The following is a 20,737-nucleotide window of genomic DNA, read 5'->3' on the forward strand; positions in this document are numbered from 1 at the left end:
TGTGCTTCACTACTGGAACCTTCCAGTCAACAAGCCCGCTCCCAGTTTCCTGTCCTCACAAACATCTCTCCCCTCCCCCACACATCTGGTGACTGATGAAAACCCACAAGCTGGATGAAGTGATCTGTGCTCCCTCTCCTTTCCAGACTCCACAATGATCCACTTGGTGTTCCCTCTCCATCAGGGTGCTCCGTACAGAGCAACATTCCTGAGCAAGGTCCACCAACAAGATGTCCTTCAGATTAAGGAGATGGAGACTGTGAAATATCGCTGACACATTCTTTCCTTGTGTCAAAGGCCATCTGTCAAATGGTTGCCTTGGAGTTCCCACACTGAGAGCGGGCCTTGCTGAACTGGATGAGAACCAGCCAGAGTCCTGAAGCAGCTAGCTCCCTCCCTCGGGGCTTCAGTCCAAAGCCCTCTGTCACACACATGTGAAGAGAAACAGTCTACACTGCACCTTGCCAAGGAGTGTCCCCTGGACAAACAGACTCATCATCACAACCACCCCCAGCAAATGAGAAGGGGCTCACCAGGTTCTGGAGATTTTAATTTGGTGAATAATACATTGGGATGTTCAGCTGACAATCATCCAATCATAAATATCCCACCAAAGAAGAGGAGAGATTGACAGTTGCTGATTTGATCTATTATAAACACTGTAACATTCAAGTAAAAAGGTTCTTTTGAGATTCTTAAAGACATTTTAAGCCATGAACTAAAAGTTTAAAAATAATATTATGAAATGATCCCCAGTCCCAACCTGTCCATCACCCACACAATCAAAGGTCAGTTAGTATCATGTAAACAGGACTTACCTGTTACAGTCAGCTGTGTTCCATTCCCACTGATGTCTCCCCACACTTTACAATAATAGACCCCAGTGTCATTGGGCTGCACATTTGTGATGGTCAGAATGAAGCTGTTCTTGGAGAGGTCTCTAGAAGACTGGAATCGCTGAGTGAATCCTGGGCTCCATTGTGTGATGTTTCTCACGTCATGTGTTAAAACCCACTCCGTGTTATTCCCTGGTTGTTTCCGGTGCCAGTGAACATCGGTATGTGTCACTGCGGCGTTCCTCATGGTGCATTGTAACTGGGCAGTGTGACCCTCGGTGACACGTTCTAGGCTCAGAGACTGGAGAAGGACTGGGGGAGTTGCAACTTTAAGGGAAGAATATAAACAATGTACAAACTAGACTGCAATCTGTAAACTGTCTTCAATATTTCAGTTGAAATGTCAGGGAAGTACGCATTATCTCGTCACAAATGCACAAATATATGGCTCCGAAACTTTCAAACGAACATTTAAAATCTTACAAAATGGCTCCCATAAGTCACTTGTACTCCTTTGTAGATTAACCTGCAATTGGATTCAGCCTGTATCTGGGTGTAGCTTTGCTCACTGAGCTGGAAGATTCATTTCCAGACATTTAGTCACCCTTTGGGTTTTTTTTGGGTTGTATTCTCCCAGTTGAAGTGGTGTCCTTACATAGAGATAAGGAAGGACACCCCTTCGACTAGGACAACACATCCATCCTAGGACAAGCCAAATAGAAACACACACAAGAATTGCAAGAAGCATGGCATCCCAACCGGAACTCTATCAATAGACACATCAAATTAGACCCCATCTACCAACCCCTGAGAAAAAGAACAGGAAATGACATTACCACAGGAAATGACATCATCAACCCAAATAAACCCAGTCATATAAATAGAAAGCAGGAATCATCAACAGTGCTTTGCCTGAGACCCATTGAAGATGTTACCTAGTATGGTGACAAAACGTCTGGAAATGAACTTTCCAGCTCAGCGAGCAAACCTATACCCAGAACCTCAACCTGAGCTACAAATCTTCCCAAAACTTGCTTAGCCTCTATTTATCTGAGGGAGAGCCACAAGAAAGACTGAACATTCCACAGGGTAAAGAGAAACTCATTGGCAGCATCTTTTTGAAACTTCTCCTGTGTCAGCAAAAAGGTGACCAAACAGGTGTTTGAGGATAAAGCAGTTGATGTGGTGTATATGGATTTCAGTCAGGCATTTGATAAGTTTCCCCCATGGTAGGCTATTGCACAAAATACAGAGGCATGGGATTGTAGGTGATTTAGTGGTTTGGATCAGAAATTGGCGAGCTGAAAGAAGACAGAGAGTAATGGCTGATAGGAAATGTTCATCCTGGAGTTCAGTTACTAGTCATGTACTGCAAGGATCTGTTCTGGGGTCACTGTGTGACTTCTCCTGCGTCAACAAAAACCTAAAAGAATGAGAGATATAAACAGGAAACCCAGCAGGTCTGACAGTATATGAGGAGAGGGAAATCAGAGTTTGTGTTCACTGCCACTCAGCTCAAAGCCTGGTGCTGCCCTCACAGCTGCCTTCTGGGCTGTCCATCCAACATGGCTGCTCCCAGCCAGATGTTGATAGATGCCACACTTCAAAAAAAAACCTGCACCCAAACCATGTCAGGTATTGTGGTAGCTCTCATCTTGAGCACTGATTGTACATTGTCCTGGAGCTGAGGAAATGAACTTTTTAAATGTCACAGCCTTACAATGTGAAAGCAGGCCATTCTGCCTATCAGGTCCACACTGACCCTCTGAAGAGCACACAGTCCCAGCCCCCTAGCCCATCATTGTAACCCTGCATTTCCCATAGCCAATTCACAGAACCTGCACATCTTTGGACTGTGGGGGAAAACCGGAGCAACTGGAGGAAACCCACGCAGACACAGGGAGAATGTGCAAACTCCATACGAACAGTCGCCTGAAGCTGGAATCGAACCCAGATCCCGGGCGCAGTGAGGCACCAGTGCTAACCAATGGGCCTCCTATAGGCATTTAGGTTAGGTTATCATATGACTAAAAGCAAAACAGTGTGGATGCTGGAAATCTGAAGTAAGACAGGAAGTTCTGGAGAAACTCAGCAGATCCAGTAGCTTCTGTGCAGAGAATCACAGTTTATGTTTCGAGACTGAAATTTTCTTCATAACGGTGCTGCAGAAGGATCATTTTTAAAAATTCAAACAGTGGCTACAAGAGCAGTTAAAAGGCTGGGAATCTTGCAGGGAATAACTCCCTTTCAGACTTGTCAAATCCTGTCCAATATCTACAAAGGAACAAGTTAGCAGTGTGATGGAAAATGCACCATTTACTTAGCTGAGTAGGGCTTTAATATCACTTAAGAAGTTGAACAGCTTTCAGGTCAAAGCAGCTGGCTTCTTCATAATCCTGTCCATCATCTTATAGAACATTACAGTTCAGTACAGGCCCTTCGACCCTCGGTGTTGCACCGACCTGTGAAATCAATCTGAAGCCCATCTAACTTACGCTATTCCATGATCATCCACCTATTTATCCAATTACCATTTAAATGCCTTTCAAGTTGGTGAATCTGCAACTGTTGCAGGCAGGGCATTCCACGCCATTAGTACTCTCTGAGTAAAGAAGGAACCTCTGACATCTGTCCTACATATATCACCTCTCAATTTAAAGCTGTGTTCCCTCGTGCAAGCCATCGCCATCCAAGGAAGTCTAGAAGAGAGTTATTGCCTGCAAGATTCCCAGCCTCTCAACTGCTCTTGTAGCCACTGTTTGATTTTTTTAATGATCCTTGTTCAGCACCATTCTGAAGAATTTCATTTCTACCCGAACTAATCCTCTAATCATCTTGTATATCTCTATTAAGTCACCACTTAACCTTATTCTCTCTAACAAAACAGCCAGAAGCCCCTCAGCCTTTCCTCATAAGACCTTCCCGCCAGACCAGGCAACATCCTGATAAATCTCCTCTACACCCTTTCCAATGTTTCCACATCCTTCCTGTAATGCAGTGACCAAAACTGTATACAATACTCCAAGTGTGGCCACACCAGAGTTCTGTACAGGTGCAACATGACCTCATGGCTCGAAACTCAATCCCTCAACCAATAAAAGCTAACACACCGTGCACCTTCTGAACCCTATCTACCTGGATGGCAACATTCAGGGATCTATGCACATGTTCACCAAGATCTCTCTGCTCATCCACAAAATGTTGAAAAAGATTGCAAGAGATAGGAATTATAAACATCTAGAAAGGAATAAATTGATCAGGGATAGTCAACATGGTTTTGCAAAGGGTAGGTAGTGCCTTACAAACCTTATTGAATTCTTTGAGAAGGTGACCAAACAGGTGGTTGAGGGTAAAGCAGTTGATGTGGTGTATATGGATTTCAGTCAGGCATTTGATAAGTTTCCCCCATGGTAGGCTATTGCACAAAATACAGAGGCATGGGATTGTAGGTGATTTAGTGGTTTGGATCAGAAATTGGCGAGCTGAAAGAAGACAGAGAGTAATGATTGATAGGAAATGTTCATCCTGGAGTTCAGTTACTAGTGGGGTACTAGTGGGGTACAGCAAGTGGTACCTGTTCTGGGGCCACTGTTGTTTGTCATTTTTATAAATGACCTGGATGAGGGCGTAGATTACAGATTGCTGCCCCTCAAGGATATCAGTGAACCAGAAAAGTGATTCAGTGCGGAAAAGTGTGAGGTGATTCACTTTGGAAGGAGTAACAGGAATACAGAGTACTGGGTTAATGGTAAGATCGCCTTAAATGTTCATTCCCTCCACCACCAACACTCAGTAGCAACAGTGTGTACTCTCCACAAGATGCAGTGCAGAAATTCAGAATAGATTGGGTGGCACGGTGGCACAGTAGTTAGCACTGCTGCCTCACAGCGCCAGAGACCTGGGTTCAATTCCCGCCACAGGCGACCCTGTCTGTGTAGAGTTTGCACATTCTCCCCGTGTCTGCGTGGGTTTCCTCTGGGTGCTCCGGTTTCCTCCCACAGTCCAAAGATGTGCAGGTCAGGTGAATTGGCCATACTAAATTGCCCGTAGTGTTAGGTAAGGGGTAAATGTAGGAGTATGGGAGGGTTGCGCTTCGGCGGGGCGGTGTGGACTTGTTGGGCCGAAGGGCCTGTTTCCACACTGTAAGCAATCTAATCTAAGATCCTCAGACAGCACCTTTCAAACCCACAACCATTTCCATCTAGCAGGACATGGGCAGCAGATACATGGGAACACTACCCCCTGCAAGCTCCCCTCTGAGCCACTCAATATTCTGACTTGGAGATACATCTTTCACTGTCACTGGGTCAAAATCATGGAATTCCCTCCCTACAGCATGAGGACTGCAGTGGTTCAAGAAGGCAGCTCACCCCCACTTTCTCAAGAGGCAACAAGTGATGGGCAATAAAGGCCCATTGAATCACAACCACACCATAAGAGTCAATAAATACAGCCAACCGGTTCACTGGCATCCTTGAGGGGCAGCAATCTGGAATCTTTAGTTTGGCCTGTATCTAAATCCAGAAATGTGGCCAGCTCCAACCTGCCCTCTGAAATAGCTGAGCAACACTCTCAACAGGATCGAGAGGCAGCTCACTGCTATGTTCTGAAGAGCAATGAGTGAGGAGCAGTAAATGCTGGCCCAACCCAGTCACACCCATATCAATGGCATGATAGAAAAAGTATCAATCCATTCTCATATTTCCACAATTCAACTTTTCCATTCTGCCTCTGAAACTAACCTTCCCACTGCGCATTCCGTGCCCCTACATGAAATAATACGATTCCACTTGTCTGCTCTACAGTATGAAGGTAAAACAGTTCCCAGTTGGTTCTGTGCGGCTGCCTGTGTTCCCTCCCATTGACTTACCAGTTACATTGAGCTGGCTCCCTGCTCCATAGATGTAGCCCCACACACTGCAGCTGTACACAGCAGTATCATTGAGAGTCACATTCACAAGGCTCAGAATGTAACTGTTCCTGCGGATATTCCTGGAAAGCTGAACACGATCGTGGAAACCCTGGGCCTTGGTGAGGGTGCCATTCGCAAAGTGGCTTATCATCCACCCCCTGTTGCTGCCAGGTCGCTGGTAGTGCCAGTGGACATCAGTGTCAATCACACTGGCATTGTGCATGGCACACTGAAACTCGACAGTATCACCCTCTGGTACCTTGCTGACCACTGGATCCTGAATGAGGACTGGATCAGCCAATGGATCTGTTTGTGTGAAACAGATATAAATCAACACAGAGAGAAAAAATACTCCATCTTTCAAATCTCAGTAATACAGCAAAAAAAGTTTGACAATCACTTGATGTTAATGCACTACTTTCTAAAGCACGGGGCTGGAAACAGTGCAACTCAACAGGGTGCAGTCTGTCAGCTGTGGTTTATTGGGAGCTCTCTGTCTCTGAGGCAGAAGGTGATGGGATTGCTTCCCCCTCCAGAGGTTTGAGCAGACATTGGGACCATCCAGAGCAGAACTAAGGCAGTGTGCTTGGAACAGGCAGCACTGACCTGAGGTGTTAAACCAAGTCTGTCCTTACAGGAGGATGTGAAATATCCCAGGGTATCATTCAAGTGTCAACACAGGAGTTCACCCAGTCTTCAGGAAATATGTATTTCTGAAGCAGAAGATGGGGCTATTCACTTCAATGCTGTTTGTTGGATCTTTCTGTATGTTTTCCCCACTCATGACTACAAAGTACCTAATTTGCTGTAGATTATGTTGGGACCCTCTGAGGTTGTGAAAGGTGGTACTGAAAAAAATAGATGTTTATTATTTTAATGTTTCATGCTGTCAATTCAAAATGCCATTGTAAGACTGGGATAAGGCATCTCCAAATTTGAGATGAACTTGCAGCCCTCCCACCGAGTCTCAGTGTCGCGATGCAAGGCATGTGTGTGAAGAGCTGTGGCTGTGTGGGTGTCCCAGCCTCAGGGATAGTCCAATATAGGAGGAGACTCAGTTTGATGTTTCACAGTTCTGTTAACTCAGTGAGAGGGGTCATGGACCAGGTTTGTAAAGATGTATAAAAGAAAATTGCTGTTGATGCTGAAAAACTGAGATAAAAACAGAAAGTGATGATGAAAACCCAGTACATCTGGCAGCATGTGTGGAGAAAGATAAACAGAGTTAAGGTTCTGGGTTCTGAAGAAGGCACCTTGGACTTCAAACATTAACTTTGCTTCTCTCTCTACAGATGGTGTCAGACCTGCTGAGTTTCTTCAGCAATTTTAATTTTTATTATAAATATTTATCATTGCCTTGGGTGTCGTAGGTACAATTTTTAAGTTTATAGATGTCATAAAAGATAGACTAGTGACAGACTATCCTGGACAAAGCAGTCTGCTTGACTGATTTGATTTAATTTGATTTGATTTGTTTTATTGTACTCACATGTACCCAAATACAGTATATGTTTTGTTTTGCAAGCAGTGCAGGCAGATCATAGCAAACAAGGACATATACATCCACAGGATGTTTGGACAGAGCAAAGCATACACGGTTACAATTGCACAGCAGCTGCACAAAGCAACATCAACATTGTTTGAAATTAGAGAGGCTCATTCAACCATCGAATAACAGCAGGGAAGAAGCTGTTCTTGAACCTTTTGGTGCACGTGTTCAAGCTTCTGTATGTCCTGCCTGATGGAAGAGGTTGGAACAGAGCAGTACTAGGGTGGGAGGGATCTTTGATGACGTTGGCAGCCTTTCCGTGGCAACGAGAAGTGGAAATGGAGTCCACGGATGGCAGGTTAGCTTCCGTGATGGTCTGGGCTATGCACACAACCTTCTGTAGTTTCTTACGATCTTCAGCAAAGCAGTTGCCGTACTAGGCCGTGATGCACACAGGCAGAATGCTTTCTACGGTGCACCTGCAAACGTTGGCGAGGGTCCTTATGGACATGCCGAATTTCCTAAACTGCTTGCAGAAGAAGAGGCATTGTGCCTTCTTGATATCACATCTACATGCGAGGTCCAGGACAAATGATCAGTTATCATCATTCCCCAGGAACTTGAAGCTGTCGGCCCTCTTCACCTCACCTCCACTGATGTAAATAGGGGCATGTTCTCCTCCTTTCTTCCTGAAGTCAATGATCAGTTCTTTTATTTTGCTGATATTGAGAGAGATTGTTATTATTGTACCATGACACCAAACCTTTTATCGCCTTTCTGTATTCTGACTCATTGTTGTTTGAAACCTGTCCTACCACAGTGGTGTCATCACAAACTTGTAGATGGCATTTATTTGGAATTTGGCAACACAGTCATGGGTGAACAGACAGTACAGTAGGGGACTAGGAATACACTTTGCAGGGTTCCAATGTTGTGAATTATCGTGGAGGAGGTGCAGTTATCTATCTTCACTTCTTGCCCTCCCGATTGCAGATATGGACCAGGAAGCTCAGGATCCTTTGGTGTGATTGGCACCACATCCACAAACATCCAGTCCTTCCACCAGGAGAAAGTGAGGATTGCAGATGCTGGAGCTCAGAGTCGAGAGTGTGGTGCTAGAAAAGCACAGCAGGTCATCCAGCATCCGAGGAGCAGGAGAATCAATGTTTTGGGTATTAGCCCTTCACCAGGGACTTTCCACCACCAATGCTCAGTAGCAGCAGTGTGTACTATCTACAAGATGCACTGCAGATATTCACCAAAGATCCTCAGTCAGCACTTCCCAAACCCACAACCACTTCCATCTAGAAAGACTAGGGCAACAGATACATGCGAACAGCACCCCCTGAAAGTTCTTCTGCAAGCCACTCACCATCCTGACTTGGAAATATATTGCCATTCCTTCACTGTCACTGGGTCAAAATCCTGGAATTCCCTCCCTAAGTGCATTATGGGTCCACCCACAGCACAGGGACTGCAGCGGTTCAAGAAGACAGCTCACCCCCACCTTCTCAAGGGGCAACTAGGGACAGGCAAAACGTGATCACTCCCAGAAGTAATTTTTTTTTACATGTATTTCTATTGAGTTTGAGAAGATGGTTGATTCTGTTCAAAGGTGAAATTACAGAGGAAACTCGATTATCCAAGCGGGAGGTATTTAATTCGGACAATTGATTATTCGATAATTAATTTGACTTTAAACAAGGGAAGCCATACTGATCAAACGCTGTGCTCTGCTGGAGAGTTTGTTTAAATCCATAAATTTGATGAGTCTGCTATTTAAACAAACTAACCTTTGCATTGTGCAAATTGCAGGTGAAACTGAGAAGGACTAAACCCTTACCATCACATAAATATATGAAATCACAGCAGTAAACAAGGCCCTGAGCAGCTTCTACAATCACAAGAGCACTTGTCCGTTTCTGCTGAACTCAGTGTTATGATAGAAATACAGAAGCACTGCTTCATGCAGGTTTTTACGTTTTCTGCCATTTTTTTCATGAACGACCCAGTAAAGTGACGGGAATAAAGCACTTACTTTGGCAAAGGGCTGTGTAACTAATCCTTACGTTGGTGCTTGAGGTGCTTGTGTTTCTTTGTTTTTGCCAGTGTTTTCACATGTTCTTCAGTACAGGCAATCAGAGTGCACTTACCTCTTTGACTTAATGTTTTTATGGGATCTCGAGAACGCGTTCGGATAATCCAAAATTCGGATAATTGATATTCACATAATCGAGGTTTCTCAGTATTAGAGAAGATTAATTCTGCAATGATGTGTTCCCAGGGAGGAGTCACAGCTCCATGGAATATAGGACAGAGATATGCTGACAATATCACAACCCCAAGTCTCCAGTCCTGTCTCCTCTCTACTGGGAGTACTGTTACTGAGTTCACTGTTTTGATGCTATTTTTTATAAAACAAATTTTCATATACTTACCTGTTACAGTCAGCTGGGATCCATTCCCACTGATATCTCCCCAGACTTTACAGTAATAGACTCCAGTGTCATTGGGCTGCGCGTTTGTGATGGTCAGAATGAAGGTTTCATTGGAGGAGTCTCTGGAAGATTGGAATCGCTCAGGGAATCCTATGCTCCGTCGTGTGATGTTTCTCGTGTCATGTGTTAAACCCCACTGCATGGTCTTCCCTGGTTGCTCCCAATACCAATGAACATCGGTGTGTGTCACTGCAGCGTTCTTCATGGTGCACTGTAACCGAGCAGTGTGACGCTCGGTGACACGTTCCAGGCTCGGAGACTGGAGAAGGACTGGGACATTTGCACCTTTAAGACAAAACATGTGAATAAATTAAAATTAGTCTGAAGCCTGTTAAATATCTCAAACATTTCATAAAAACATATCAGTTCATGTTACTTTGGGTAATTTCTCAACCTATTATCAAGCAGCTTAATCTGGAAGACTCAAGGATGACTTTAATTTGAAGATTAGGTTGCAATGATCAGCTGCCTCTGCCACTTCCTCCTCAGTCACAAACTTGTTGCTTCTCCCTCCTTGATTACTGCAGAATCCTCCCAGTCTCCCCCCATGCTGCCTTCCTATTTCCTAATGACTTAGTGCCTATTTATTTCTTCTCCACACTTTCCCTGTGTTTCCTTCATCCTTTACAATACAGCTCACACAGCTAGAGGTTTCTTGAAACTCACTGTCATCAAGACCTTCCTCAAACAAGTCAATCAAGTGACTGAGGTGTCAGTGGAGGAGCACTTTGGGGCAAGTGATCATAATTCTATTAGTTTGAAATGAGTTATGGAAAAGGATAGACCTGACATAATAGTTAAAAGTTCTAAATTGGAATAAGGCCAACTTTGACAGCAAGGTATTTGACAAGGTCCTGCATGATAGACTGATTAGTAAGGTTACATCACATGGGTTCCAGGGGAGCCAACTGGATACAAAATTGACTTGAAGGTGGAGACAGAGGGTGGTGAGGGAGGGTTGCTTTTAGGGCTGAAGGCCTGTAACATGAAGTAACAAGTGCTGAGTCCACTGCTTTTAGTCATTTATATAAATGATTTAAAGTTGAATTGGGAGAGATGGTTTGTAAGTTTGCAGATGACACCAGAATTGGTGGTGTAGTGGGCAGTGAAGATGGTTATCTCAGATTCCAACAGGATCTTAATCAGATGGACAAAGGGGCTGAGGAGTGGCAGATGGAGTTTAACTTTGATAAATATGAGGTGTTGCATTTTGGTAAGGCAGATCAGGACAGGATCTATATACTTAATGGCAGGGCCCAGGGAATGTTGCCAAATGAAGACAGCTAGGGGTACAGGGATACAGTTCCTTGAAAGTGGAGTTACAGGTAGATAGGTTGGTGAAGAAGGTACTTGGTATGCTTGCCTCCACTAGTCAGTGCATTGAATATAGAAGTTGAGAGGTCACGTTGCGTTTGTACAAGATATTAATGAGATCACTTTTAGAATACTGTGTTTAATTATGGTCTCCTTGTAATAGGAAGGGTAGTGTTAAACTTAAGAGGGTTCAGAAAAGATTTACAAGGATGTTGTTGGGATTGGAGTGTTTGAGCTATAAGTTTGATGATGAATAGGTTCTGCTTTTCTCCCTAGAGCAGTTAAAGCTGAAGGGTGACCTCATAAAGGTTTATAAAATCCAGAGGGCCATGGATAGGGTGAGTGAACAAGGTCTTTTTTCTCAGGATAGAGGAGTCCAAAACTAGAGGGTAAGAGGGGAAAGATTTAAAAGGGACCTCAAGGGCAACTTTTCATGCAGGGTTTGGTGCGTGTATAGATGCCAGAGGAACGGATAGAGGCTGTTACAATTACAACATTTAAAAGGCATCTAGATCTGTATATGAAAAGGAAGGGTTTAGAATGATACGGGCCAAACACTGACAAATGGAACTAAATCAGTTTGAGATGTCTTGTCGGTGCAATGAATTGGACCAAAGAATCTGGTTCTGTACTGTATGATTCTATGACTCTAAGCCACCCGTATCCTTTGGACTCCCTGCCACTGATGTCAATCTCCATTCCCAAAGCTCTCAAAACAATCTGTTCAAATCCATCCAGTCCAGCTCTCAGTTCACAGCATTGAAATTGGATCCTGCTCATCTATTGCTGAAATCAGACTCTCACTGGCTGAAATTCTGTGGGAAAAGATTTCATGAAGTGTCATCAGGGTTTGTGGAGAGTCTGTAGTGATTTCATTCCACCCCTGAGAAATATGAAAATGTGAGCTAAACCAGGGGGGGAGTCTCTCCCCCCCGTCACTCAGCTGCCTGTTTCAAATGGGCTCTTGCAACTTCCAAACTGCTCACTGGGGAAAGCTGCTTAAAGTTGGGACTGAAGGAGTACTTGAGAGTAATCCGTGTTATTATTGTTATTGTTGTTGTTATTGTTCTCTCTGGGTCACTGTCTGCCTGATAGCTTGTTCGTGATGTCTTTGTTTGGCACGGAGCTCTAACTGCTCTGTGGAAGCTGGCAAGTTGGGGAGCTCTGTCTCTAACCTCTGTGGCCAGCTTGGAGCTTCCCTCTACCTGGACCTTACCACTGACTCCGATAGTTAAACATGAGGAAGGGAAGGTTAGGAGGGGACAAAATGTGGGATAAAACTGACAGACGGGGAGATAAGAGATGGGGAATGGGGGTGGCAGATATGAAAGTAGAATCAAGGCCACCACCAGAGCAGCGATGAACTTATCAGATGGTGCAGCAGTCTGAGGGGCCGATTGGCCTGTTCCTGTGCCCTAAGGTCCTCTATGGCTCAGCTGATTGGCAGCTCCCTGCAACTGGTGCTGGAATGTCTGGTTTCCCCTCTCAGTGGGGACTCAGTGCTGGAGGACAGAGAGCCTACGGTCAGTCTCCCGAGAATTCTTCATGTTTCTTCCTCGATCAGTCAGCTTCCAAATGTTTCGCAGGGATCCGTGCTGGGACCGCAGCTTTTTACAATATATGTAAATGATATAGAAGATGGTATCAGCAATAACATTAGCAAATTTGCTGATGACACAAAGCTAGGTGGTAGGGTGAAATGTGATGAGGATGTTAGGGGATTACAGGGTGACCTGGACAAGTTAGGTGAGTGGGCAGATGCATGGCAGATGCAGTTTAATGTGGATAAATATCTGGTTATCCACTTTGGTGGCAAGAACAGGAAGGCAGATTACGACCTCAATGGTATCAAATTAGGGAAAGGGGCTGTTCAGAGAGATCTGGGTGTTCTTGTCCACCAGTCAATGAAGGCAAGCATGCAGGTACAGCAGGTCGTGAAGAAGGCTAATAGCATGCTGGCCTTCATAACAAGAGGGATTGAGTATAGAAGCAAAGAGGTGCTTCTGCAGCTGTACAGGGCCCTGGTGAGACCACACCTGGAGTACTGTGTACAGTTCTGGTCTCCAAATTTGAGGAAAGACATTCTGGCTATTGAGAGAGTGCAGCGTAGGTTCACGAGGTCAATTCCTGGAATGGCAGGATTGCCTTACACGGAAAGACTGAAGCGACTGGGCTTGTATACCCTCGAGTTTAGAAGACTGAGAGGGGATCTGATTGAAACGTATAGGCTTATGAAAGGACTGGACACTCTGGCAGGAGGGAACATATTTCCGTTGATGGGGGAGTGCCGAACCAGAGGACACAACTTAAAAATACGGGGTAGACCATTTAGGACAGAGATGAGGAGAAACTACTTCACCCAGAGAGTGGTGGCTGTGTGGAATGCTCTGCCCCAGAGGGCAGTGGAGGCCCAGTCTCTGGATTCTTTTAAGAAAGAATTGGATAGAGCTCTTAAAGATAGTGGAGTCAAGGGGTATGGAGATAAGGCTGGAACAGGATACTGATTAGGAATGATCAGCCATGATCATATTGAATGGCGGTGCAGGCTCGAAGGGCAGAATGGCCTACTCCTGCATCTATTGTCTATTGTCTATTGTCTATTGTTTCAGCTTCACTAGCAAATCCTCCCAACCCAAAGTCAGCTTCAACAATTCGCACACAAACCCTCACCCCCACCACTGCTTCCCCCCCCCGCCAAAAAAGTTACTATGCATGTCACTGGTCCTGAAATCTGCTTCAGTGATTCAGTGTCAAATGCTGGTCAGTAAACACTCCTGTGAGATACTTTGTTAACATGTTGCTACTGTCACTTGTTGCTATAAAAGTGCAGTTGTCAGCCACCACAGGCTCAGGCCAAGAGCTTTCTGCTTCAGGACTTGGTGTTGATACAATTGATGCTGCCTGCCCAAAGAGAGCCTCCACAATCACAGTGTCATACAGTCATACAGCACAGAAATAGGCCTTTCGGTCCAACCACTCCATGCTGACCATCTTCCCAAACTAAACTAGTCCCACCTGCCTGCTCCTGACCCATATCTCTCCAAATCTTTCCTATTGATGTACTTACCTAAATGACTTTTAAATATTGTGACTGTATCCATATCCACCACTTCCTCTGGAGGTTCATTCCACACACAAACTAATCTCTGTGTAAAAATATTGCCCCCCTCCATGTCCTTTTAAAATCTTTTTCGTCTCACCTTAAAAATATGCCCCCTAGCCTTGAAATCCCCCAATCTAGGCAAAAGACACATGTCATTCCCCTTACCTATATCCCTCAAGATTTTGTAAGCCTCTATTAAGTGACCTGTCAAGCCCCTATTCTTGAGGGAAAAAAGCCCTAGCCTATCCGGCACGGTGGCACAGTGGTTAGCACTACTACCTCATAGTACTAGAGACCTGGGTTCGATTCCTGCCTTAGGCAACTGTCTGTGTGGAGTTTGCACATTCTCTCAGTGTCTGTGTGGGTTTGCTCCGGTTTCCTCCCACAATCCAAAAATGTGCAGGTTAGGTGAATTGGCTATGCTAAATTGCCTGCAGTGTTAGGTGAAGGGGTAAATGTAGGGAATGGGTCTGGGTGGATTGCTCTTCAGCCTCTCCTTATAACTGAACCCTCCAATCCAGCAACATCCTATTAAATTACTTCTGAACCTTCACCAGCTTAATAATATCCTTTCTATAACAGGGAGACCAGAAAACCTCAACGTGATATCCCAACTTCTATACTCAAAGGTCTGTTCAATGAAGGCAAGCACACAAAACTCCTTTATGATCACCTTAGCCATATGCGATGCAAATTTCAAAGAATTATGGACCTGAACCCCTAGGTCTCTCTGTTCTACAACACTGCCCAAAGCCCTGTGTTTAATTGTATAAATCTTGCCGTTGTGTGTTTTACCAAAATACAATGCCTTGCATTTACCCAAATTAAACTCCATTTGCCTATTCAACTTCAAACTTCAGCCCATTGACACAGTTGATCAAAATCTGTTTATAATCATAGATAACATTCTTCACTGATGGATGCTCCACCAATCTTGGGTGTCATCTGCAAACTTACTAACAAGCTTTCTATAGTCTCATCTATATCATTTACACAAATGACAAATAAAAGTGGACCCAGCACTGATCCCTGAGAAACACCACTGGTCACAGGCCTCCAATATGAAGAGCAACCCTCCACTATCACTCACTGTCAAGCCAATTTTGATTAGATTAGATTCAGTGTAGAAACAGGCCCTTCGGCCCAACAAGTCCACACCGAGCCTCCGAAGAGTAACGCACCCAGACGCATTCCCCTCTGACTAATGCACTTAACACTATGGGCAATTTAGCATGGCCAATTCATCTGACCTGCACAACCTTGGACTGTGGGAGGAGCACCCAGAAAAAACCCACGCAGACATGGGGGAAATGTGCAAACTCCACACAGTCGCCCAAGCTGGAATTGAACGTGGGACCCTGGTGCTGTGAGGCAGCAGTGCTAACCACTGAGCCACCATGCCACCATTTGCATTTTCTATCCGATTGGCAAGCTCACACTGAATCCCATGTGATCTAACTTCACTAATTAGTCTACCATGCGGAACCTCGCCAAAGCCCTGGATCTACTCAATCCTGTTCCCATGTGAACTTTATAAGAATCATGTTCAGCACTTGGGGATGAGGGATGGAGTTTTCCTTATCAGGCTCTCTGGGCATGGGCAGGGGCAGGAATGTGGGGAGGGAATGAAAGGGGTATGAGGCAGGGCTTGGTGCAGTGGAGGAATCAGAGTGATGGGGCCAGAGGGCTACGAGGGGGTACAGTTGAGAGGGTGGGGGTGGGGCGGTAATGGTGTTGACACAGGGAACTATGAAATGCAAAGTAAGAGCATAAATAGACCATTCAGCCCATCTAGCCTGCTCTGCCATTCAAGATGATCATGGCTGATCTCTTTGTTGAGCATTCCATCTACCCCAATAGCATTAGATCTACCTCTGCCTTAAAACTATCCCATCTCTACTACGTTCTGTTGCATTGTGTTCAGAATTTGCACAACCCACTGACAGAAAATGAACCAATCCCCTCAACTACATCCTAAGAGGTCAATCACTAAATTTAAACAGTGCCCCCTGGCTCTGGGCTCGCTCACAAGAAAAAGCACCCTTTTCACATCCACTTTGTCAAGACCATAAAGGGTCTAATAAACTTCGATTAAGTCAACCTGCACTTTTCTAAACTCCAGGGGAAACAAGCTCAGTCTGTCCATCCTTTCTTCATCAAAGAACCCACTCACTCCCCAGATGTTATTCCAATAAACCTCCTCTGAACCATCTCCAGTACATTTCCATCCTTACTTCAAAAACAAAATCAAAACTGTACAGTATCTGAGCTGTGGTCTCACCAATACCCTGAATAACTGCAGCACAATACCTTTACGTTTTTATTCAATTCCTCTCAATAATAAAGGTTAGCACACCACTAGATTCATGTATACATGCTACACCTGCATCCAACCATTTTGTGACTCACATTTGAAAATCTAGATCTCTCTGTACCTTGGAATTCTGCAGTTTTTTTTTAAATTAATGCTCTGCCTCTTTATTCTTCCAGTAAAAAGAGCAACTTCACATTTGTCTGCAGTATACCCCATCTAGCGGCTTGAATGAATGGACAAGACTCCATCCCTATACATTTTCAACTTCCTTATGATATCTTTGCAACATACTTGCCAATCTAACTTGAATTGGCTGCGAATTTAGCTGACATGCCCTCGGTCCTCATACCAAGTCATTGTTGTAAATTGTAAAACGTTAAGGTCCTAGACTGCTGTGAGATTCCCACTCATCACCTCCTGTAAATCAGAAAGAAACTCATTTCTGCATTCACTCTGTTTACTGTCAGCCAGCCAATCTTCGATCCAAGCTGATACAATACCCCTGACACAATGAGCTTTCATCTGCTGCAGTAACCTTTGATGCAATACTTAGTAAAATGTTTTCTGGAAATCCAAGTGCAGCATACCCGTTGGCTCCCCTTTATCCACAGTACAAGTTATTCCTTCAAAGAAGTCTAATAAATGAGTTTAACATGATTTCCCTATCACAAAACCTTGTTGACTCTTCCCAATTATTCTGAATTTTCCCAAGTATGTAGCAAAAACATCTAATGATTGATTCCAGCTCTGATTCCATGACAGACACCAAGCTAGCCAGCCATAGGTTCATTTTGTCTGCATCCCTTGACTCATAGTCATAGAATCTTAGAGTCCAACAGCACAGAGACTTTTGGCCTGACCAAAATGTCAATCTACACTAAGCCCATTTCCCTGCACTTGGCCCACATCCTTCTAATCCTTTCCTATCCATGTATTTGTAAAAATGTCTTTTAAATACTGTTCATATACCTGCCTCAAGCACTTCCACTGGTAGTTCAATCCACATGCATAAGACTCTCTGTGTAAAAAGGTTGCCCTTCAGCTTCCCTTTTACTCCTTCCCCTATAATCTTAAACTGATGCCCTCTAGTCCTCTACTCCCCTACCCTGGAAAACAGACTGAGTGCCTTTACCCTCTCCATGCCTCTCATGATCTTGTACACTTTTGTAAGATTGCCCCCTCAGACTCATTTGCTCTAAAGAGAAATGTCCTAGCTTGTCCAACTTCTCCCCATAACTGAGACCACTAAGTCCCGGCATCATCCTTGTAAATTTCTTCTGCACACTTTCCAGTTAAATAACATCCTTCCTCTTGCAAGATGACCAAACTTGAACACAATGTTCCAATTTGGCCTCACCAATGTCCTGCATAACTGCAACAGAACTTCCCAACTTCTATACTCAATGCCCTGACTGATGAAGGCCAGTGTGCTAAAAGCCTTCTTCATTACTTTGTCTACCTATGACTCCAATTTCAGAAAACCATGCACCTGTACGCCAAGGTCCCTCTGTTCCACGACACTCCTTAAGGCCTGACTATTCACCATGAAACTCCTATCTTGATTTGACTTTCCAAAGTGCAAGACCTTACACTTATTTATATTAAACTCCATTTGCCATTTCTCAGCCCACTTCCTCAGCTGATCAAGGTCTTGCTGTAATTTCTGATAACCTTCCTCATTGTCCATGATACTGCCTATTTTTGCATCATCAGCAAACTTACTAATCATGCCTTTTACATTCTCATCCAAATCATTGATATAGATAGTGATCAGCAAAGGGCCCAGCACTGATGCCTGAGGCACTAGTCACAGGCCTCCAGTCCAAAAAGCACTCTTCCACTAATCCCCTCTGCTTCCTACCATCAAGCCAATTTTGTATCCAGTTTGCCAGTTCACCCTGGATTCCATGTGATCTAACCTGCCAGAGCAGCCTACCATTGAAACCTTATCAAAGGCCTTACTGAAATCCATACAGATTACATCTACCGTCCTGCCCTCATCAATCTTCCTGGTCACTTCATCAAAGAATTCTAACAAATTTGTGAGGCATGATCTCCTACTCACAAAGCCATGCCAACTACTTCAAATCAAACCCTGTCTTTCTAGATGCATGTATATCTTATCCCTCAGAATCTTCTCAAGTAACTTACCTATGGCAGATGTTAGGATGACTGGTCTATATTTGCCAGGTTTTTCTTGGTAACCCTTCTTGAATACTTTCCAGTCTTCTGGGGTCTCATCCATGACAAATGATGATGCAAAAATATCAGCCAGGTCCCCGTAATCTCTTCTCTAGCCTCTTGAAGTGTTTTTGGATATATCTGGTCAGGACCAGGGGATGTACCCACCTTCATAAATTCTAATACAGCCAAAACTTCCTCTACTGTGATATGGACTGTCCCCAAGATAATACCACTAACTTCCTCAAGTTTCCAAGTCTTCAGGTCTTTCTCCACAGTAAACACAGAGGAGAAATATTCATTGAGGATCTTGTCCATCTCCTGCAGTTCTACACATACATTCCACATTGGTCCTTGAGGGGTCCTCTTCTCTCTCTAGTAATTCTTTCTCCTTTAATATACTGAAAGAACCTATTTGAATTCACCCTAATCTTCTCTGCCAAGGGTATCTCATGCCACTTCCTGATTTCCTTCTTCAGTAAACTCCTGTCTTCCTGATATACCTCCATGGATTCCATTGATCACAGCAGGCTGCTCCTGAGCCATGCCTCCTCCTTTTTCTCTAGTCATAACCTCTTGTCATCCAGAGTTCCCTATTCCTGCCAATCTTGCCTTTCACCTTCACAGGAACATATAGACTCTAGCTATCTCACTTTTAAAGGCCTCCTATTTGCTGGAGGTCGCTTTACCTGCAAATAAACTACTCAAATCAACCCCTGCAAGTTCCTGTCTAATTCCATCAAAATTTGCCTTGCCCCAATTTAGAATGTAAACATGTGCACCAGTTTTGTCACCCTCCATAACTATTTTAAAATTAATAGAACTATGGTCACTGGTCCCAAAGTGCTCCCCAGTGTCACCTCGATCACCTGTCCTGCCCTATTTCCCAAGAGTAGATTGAGTTTTGCCCCTTCCTGAGTAGGGCCCTCTATATACTGCTTGAGGAAACTTTTCTGAGTGCACTTAACGAATTCCATCCTACCTTACCCCTTAACCCAAGGCAGCATTATAGAAGCAATGTATTTACTAAAGTCTAGTTTTACTTTTCCTGAATCTAGGGAACTTTAGAAAATTAACAGCAAACCGATCCATGATGACCAGAGCCACCTATTTTAATGCCCAAGGCTGAAGTATATCCGGAGCTAGAAATTTCTCAACCCACAGTTCCACCAGTTTATTCAGTACTGTGATTGTAATTTCACAATGTTCCTCTCTTCCATCCACCTCCTTGTTTGCAGCTGTTGTTGAAATGGTTTTCATATCCTCTGTGGTGAAGGAATTTCCTTATTATCTAACAACTGCCCATTCTCTTTCCAGAGGGCCACTTTACATGCTACAAGATTTTACATTACCAGCTATCTTTCGGTTGTATTCTAATTTCTTCCTCGTTAATTAATTTTTAGCCCTTCTCTGTCACTTTTTTATACTCTGACAAATCTTCTGACCTGCTGCTCATCTTTATGTGCTTTTTACTCAAGTTTGACACTTGCTCCGAACTTCTTTCATGAACCAAGGATGGTGGGTCATCCTTTCAGAGATTTTCCTTCTCGTAGCAATATACCAAATCAGAGCATTCTGAAATCCCCCTTAAATATCTGTCACTGTGTCTCCATTGAGCTTCCCGCCTCACTTTGCCTGCCTGTTCAGTGCAGCTAATCGTTCCTGCATAATCGCATCTACGTTTAAAATAATTGTCTTAGGCCCAGTCTTCTCTCTTTCAAACTGAATGTAAAAGTCAATCATATTGTGGTCATGACTCCCCTTGGAGGAAGTCATTAATCTTGTCATATTCCACAACGCCAAGTCTAAATGACTATCTGATACTTTCTTACAGCAGCATGTTGTGGAATCACTGTCCAAAGTATTCTCTGAATTCTTCATCCAGGTGACCAAATGTCAATCTGATTTGTCCAGTTTGTATGTAGATTTAAATTACTCATAATTATTCCTGTATCACATGTACACAATGTTTCTTCTTCTCTACGGTCTTCCACACTGTAGTTCCTGCTGTGACCTCCCATGAGTGATTTCATTCCTTTATTTTTTTCTCATCGCCACCCAAACCAATTCTACATCATGATCTCCTGGAC

The 20,737-nt window shown here is 44.0% G+C and overlaps 1 protein-coding gene across 1 annotated transcript in view; it reads right to left on the reverse strand.

Moving 5' to 3' along the window:
- Nucleotides 1-20,737, reverse strand: part of LOC140482695 (immunoglobulin superfamily member 2-like) — a 77,367-nt gene that overhangs the window by 18,651 nt on the left and 37,979 nt on the right. Inside the window, exons 3-5 of the mRNA XM_072580218.1 lie at nucleotides 9,676-10,020; nucleotides 5,707-6,054; nucleotides 819-1,163 (exon numbers count right to left, since the gene is read on the reverse strand). Of these exons, the coding sequence (XP_072436319.1) occupies nucleotides 819-1,163; nucleotides 5,707-6,054; nucleotides 9,676-10,020 (1,038 nt within the window). The remainder of the gene's footprint in view (nucleotides 1-818; nucleotides 1,164-5,706; nucleotides 6,055-9,675; nucleotides 10,021-20,737) is intronic.

Source organism: Chiloscyllium punctatum, chromosome 11, assembly GCF_047496795.1.
Source record: "Chiloscyllium punctatum isolate Juve2018m chromosome 11, sChiPun1.3, whole genome shotgun sequence".
Classification (NCBI taxonomy): domain Eukaryota; kingdom Metazoa; phylum Chordata; class Chondrichthyes; order Orectolobiformes; family Hemiscylliidae; genus Chiloscyllium; species Chiloscyllium punctatum.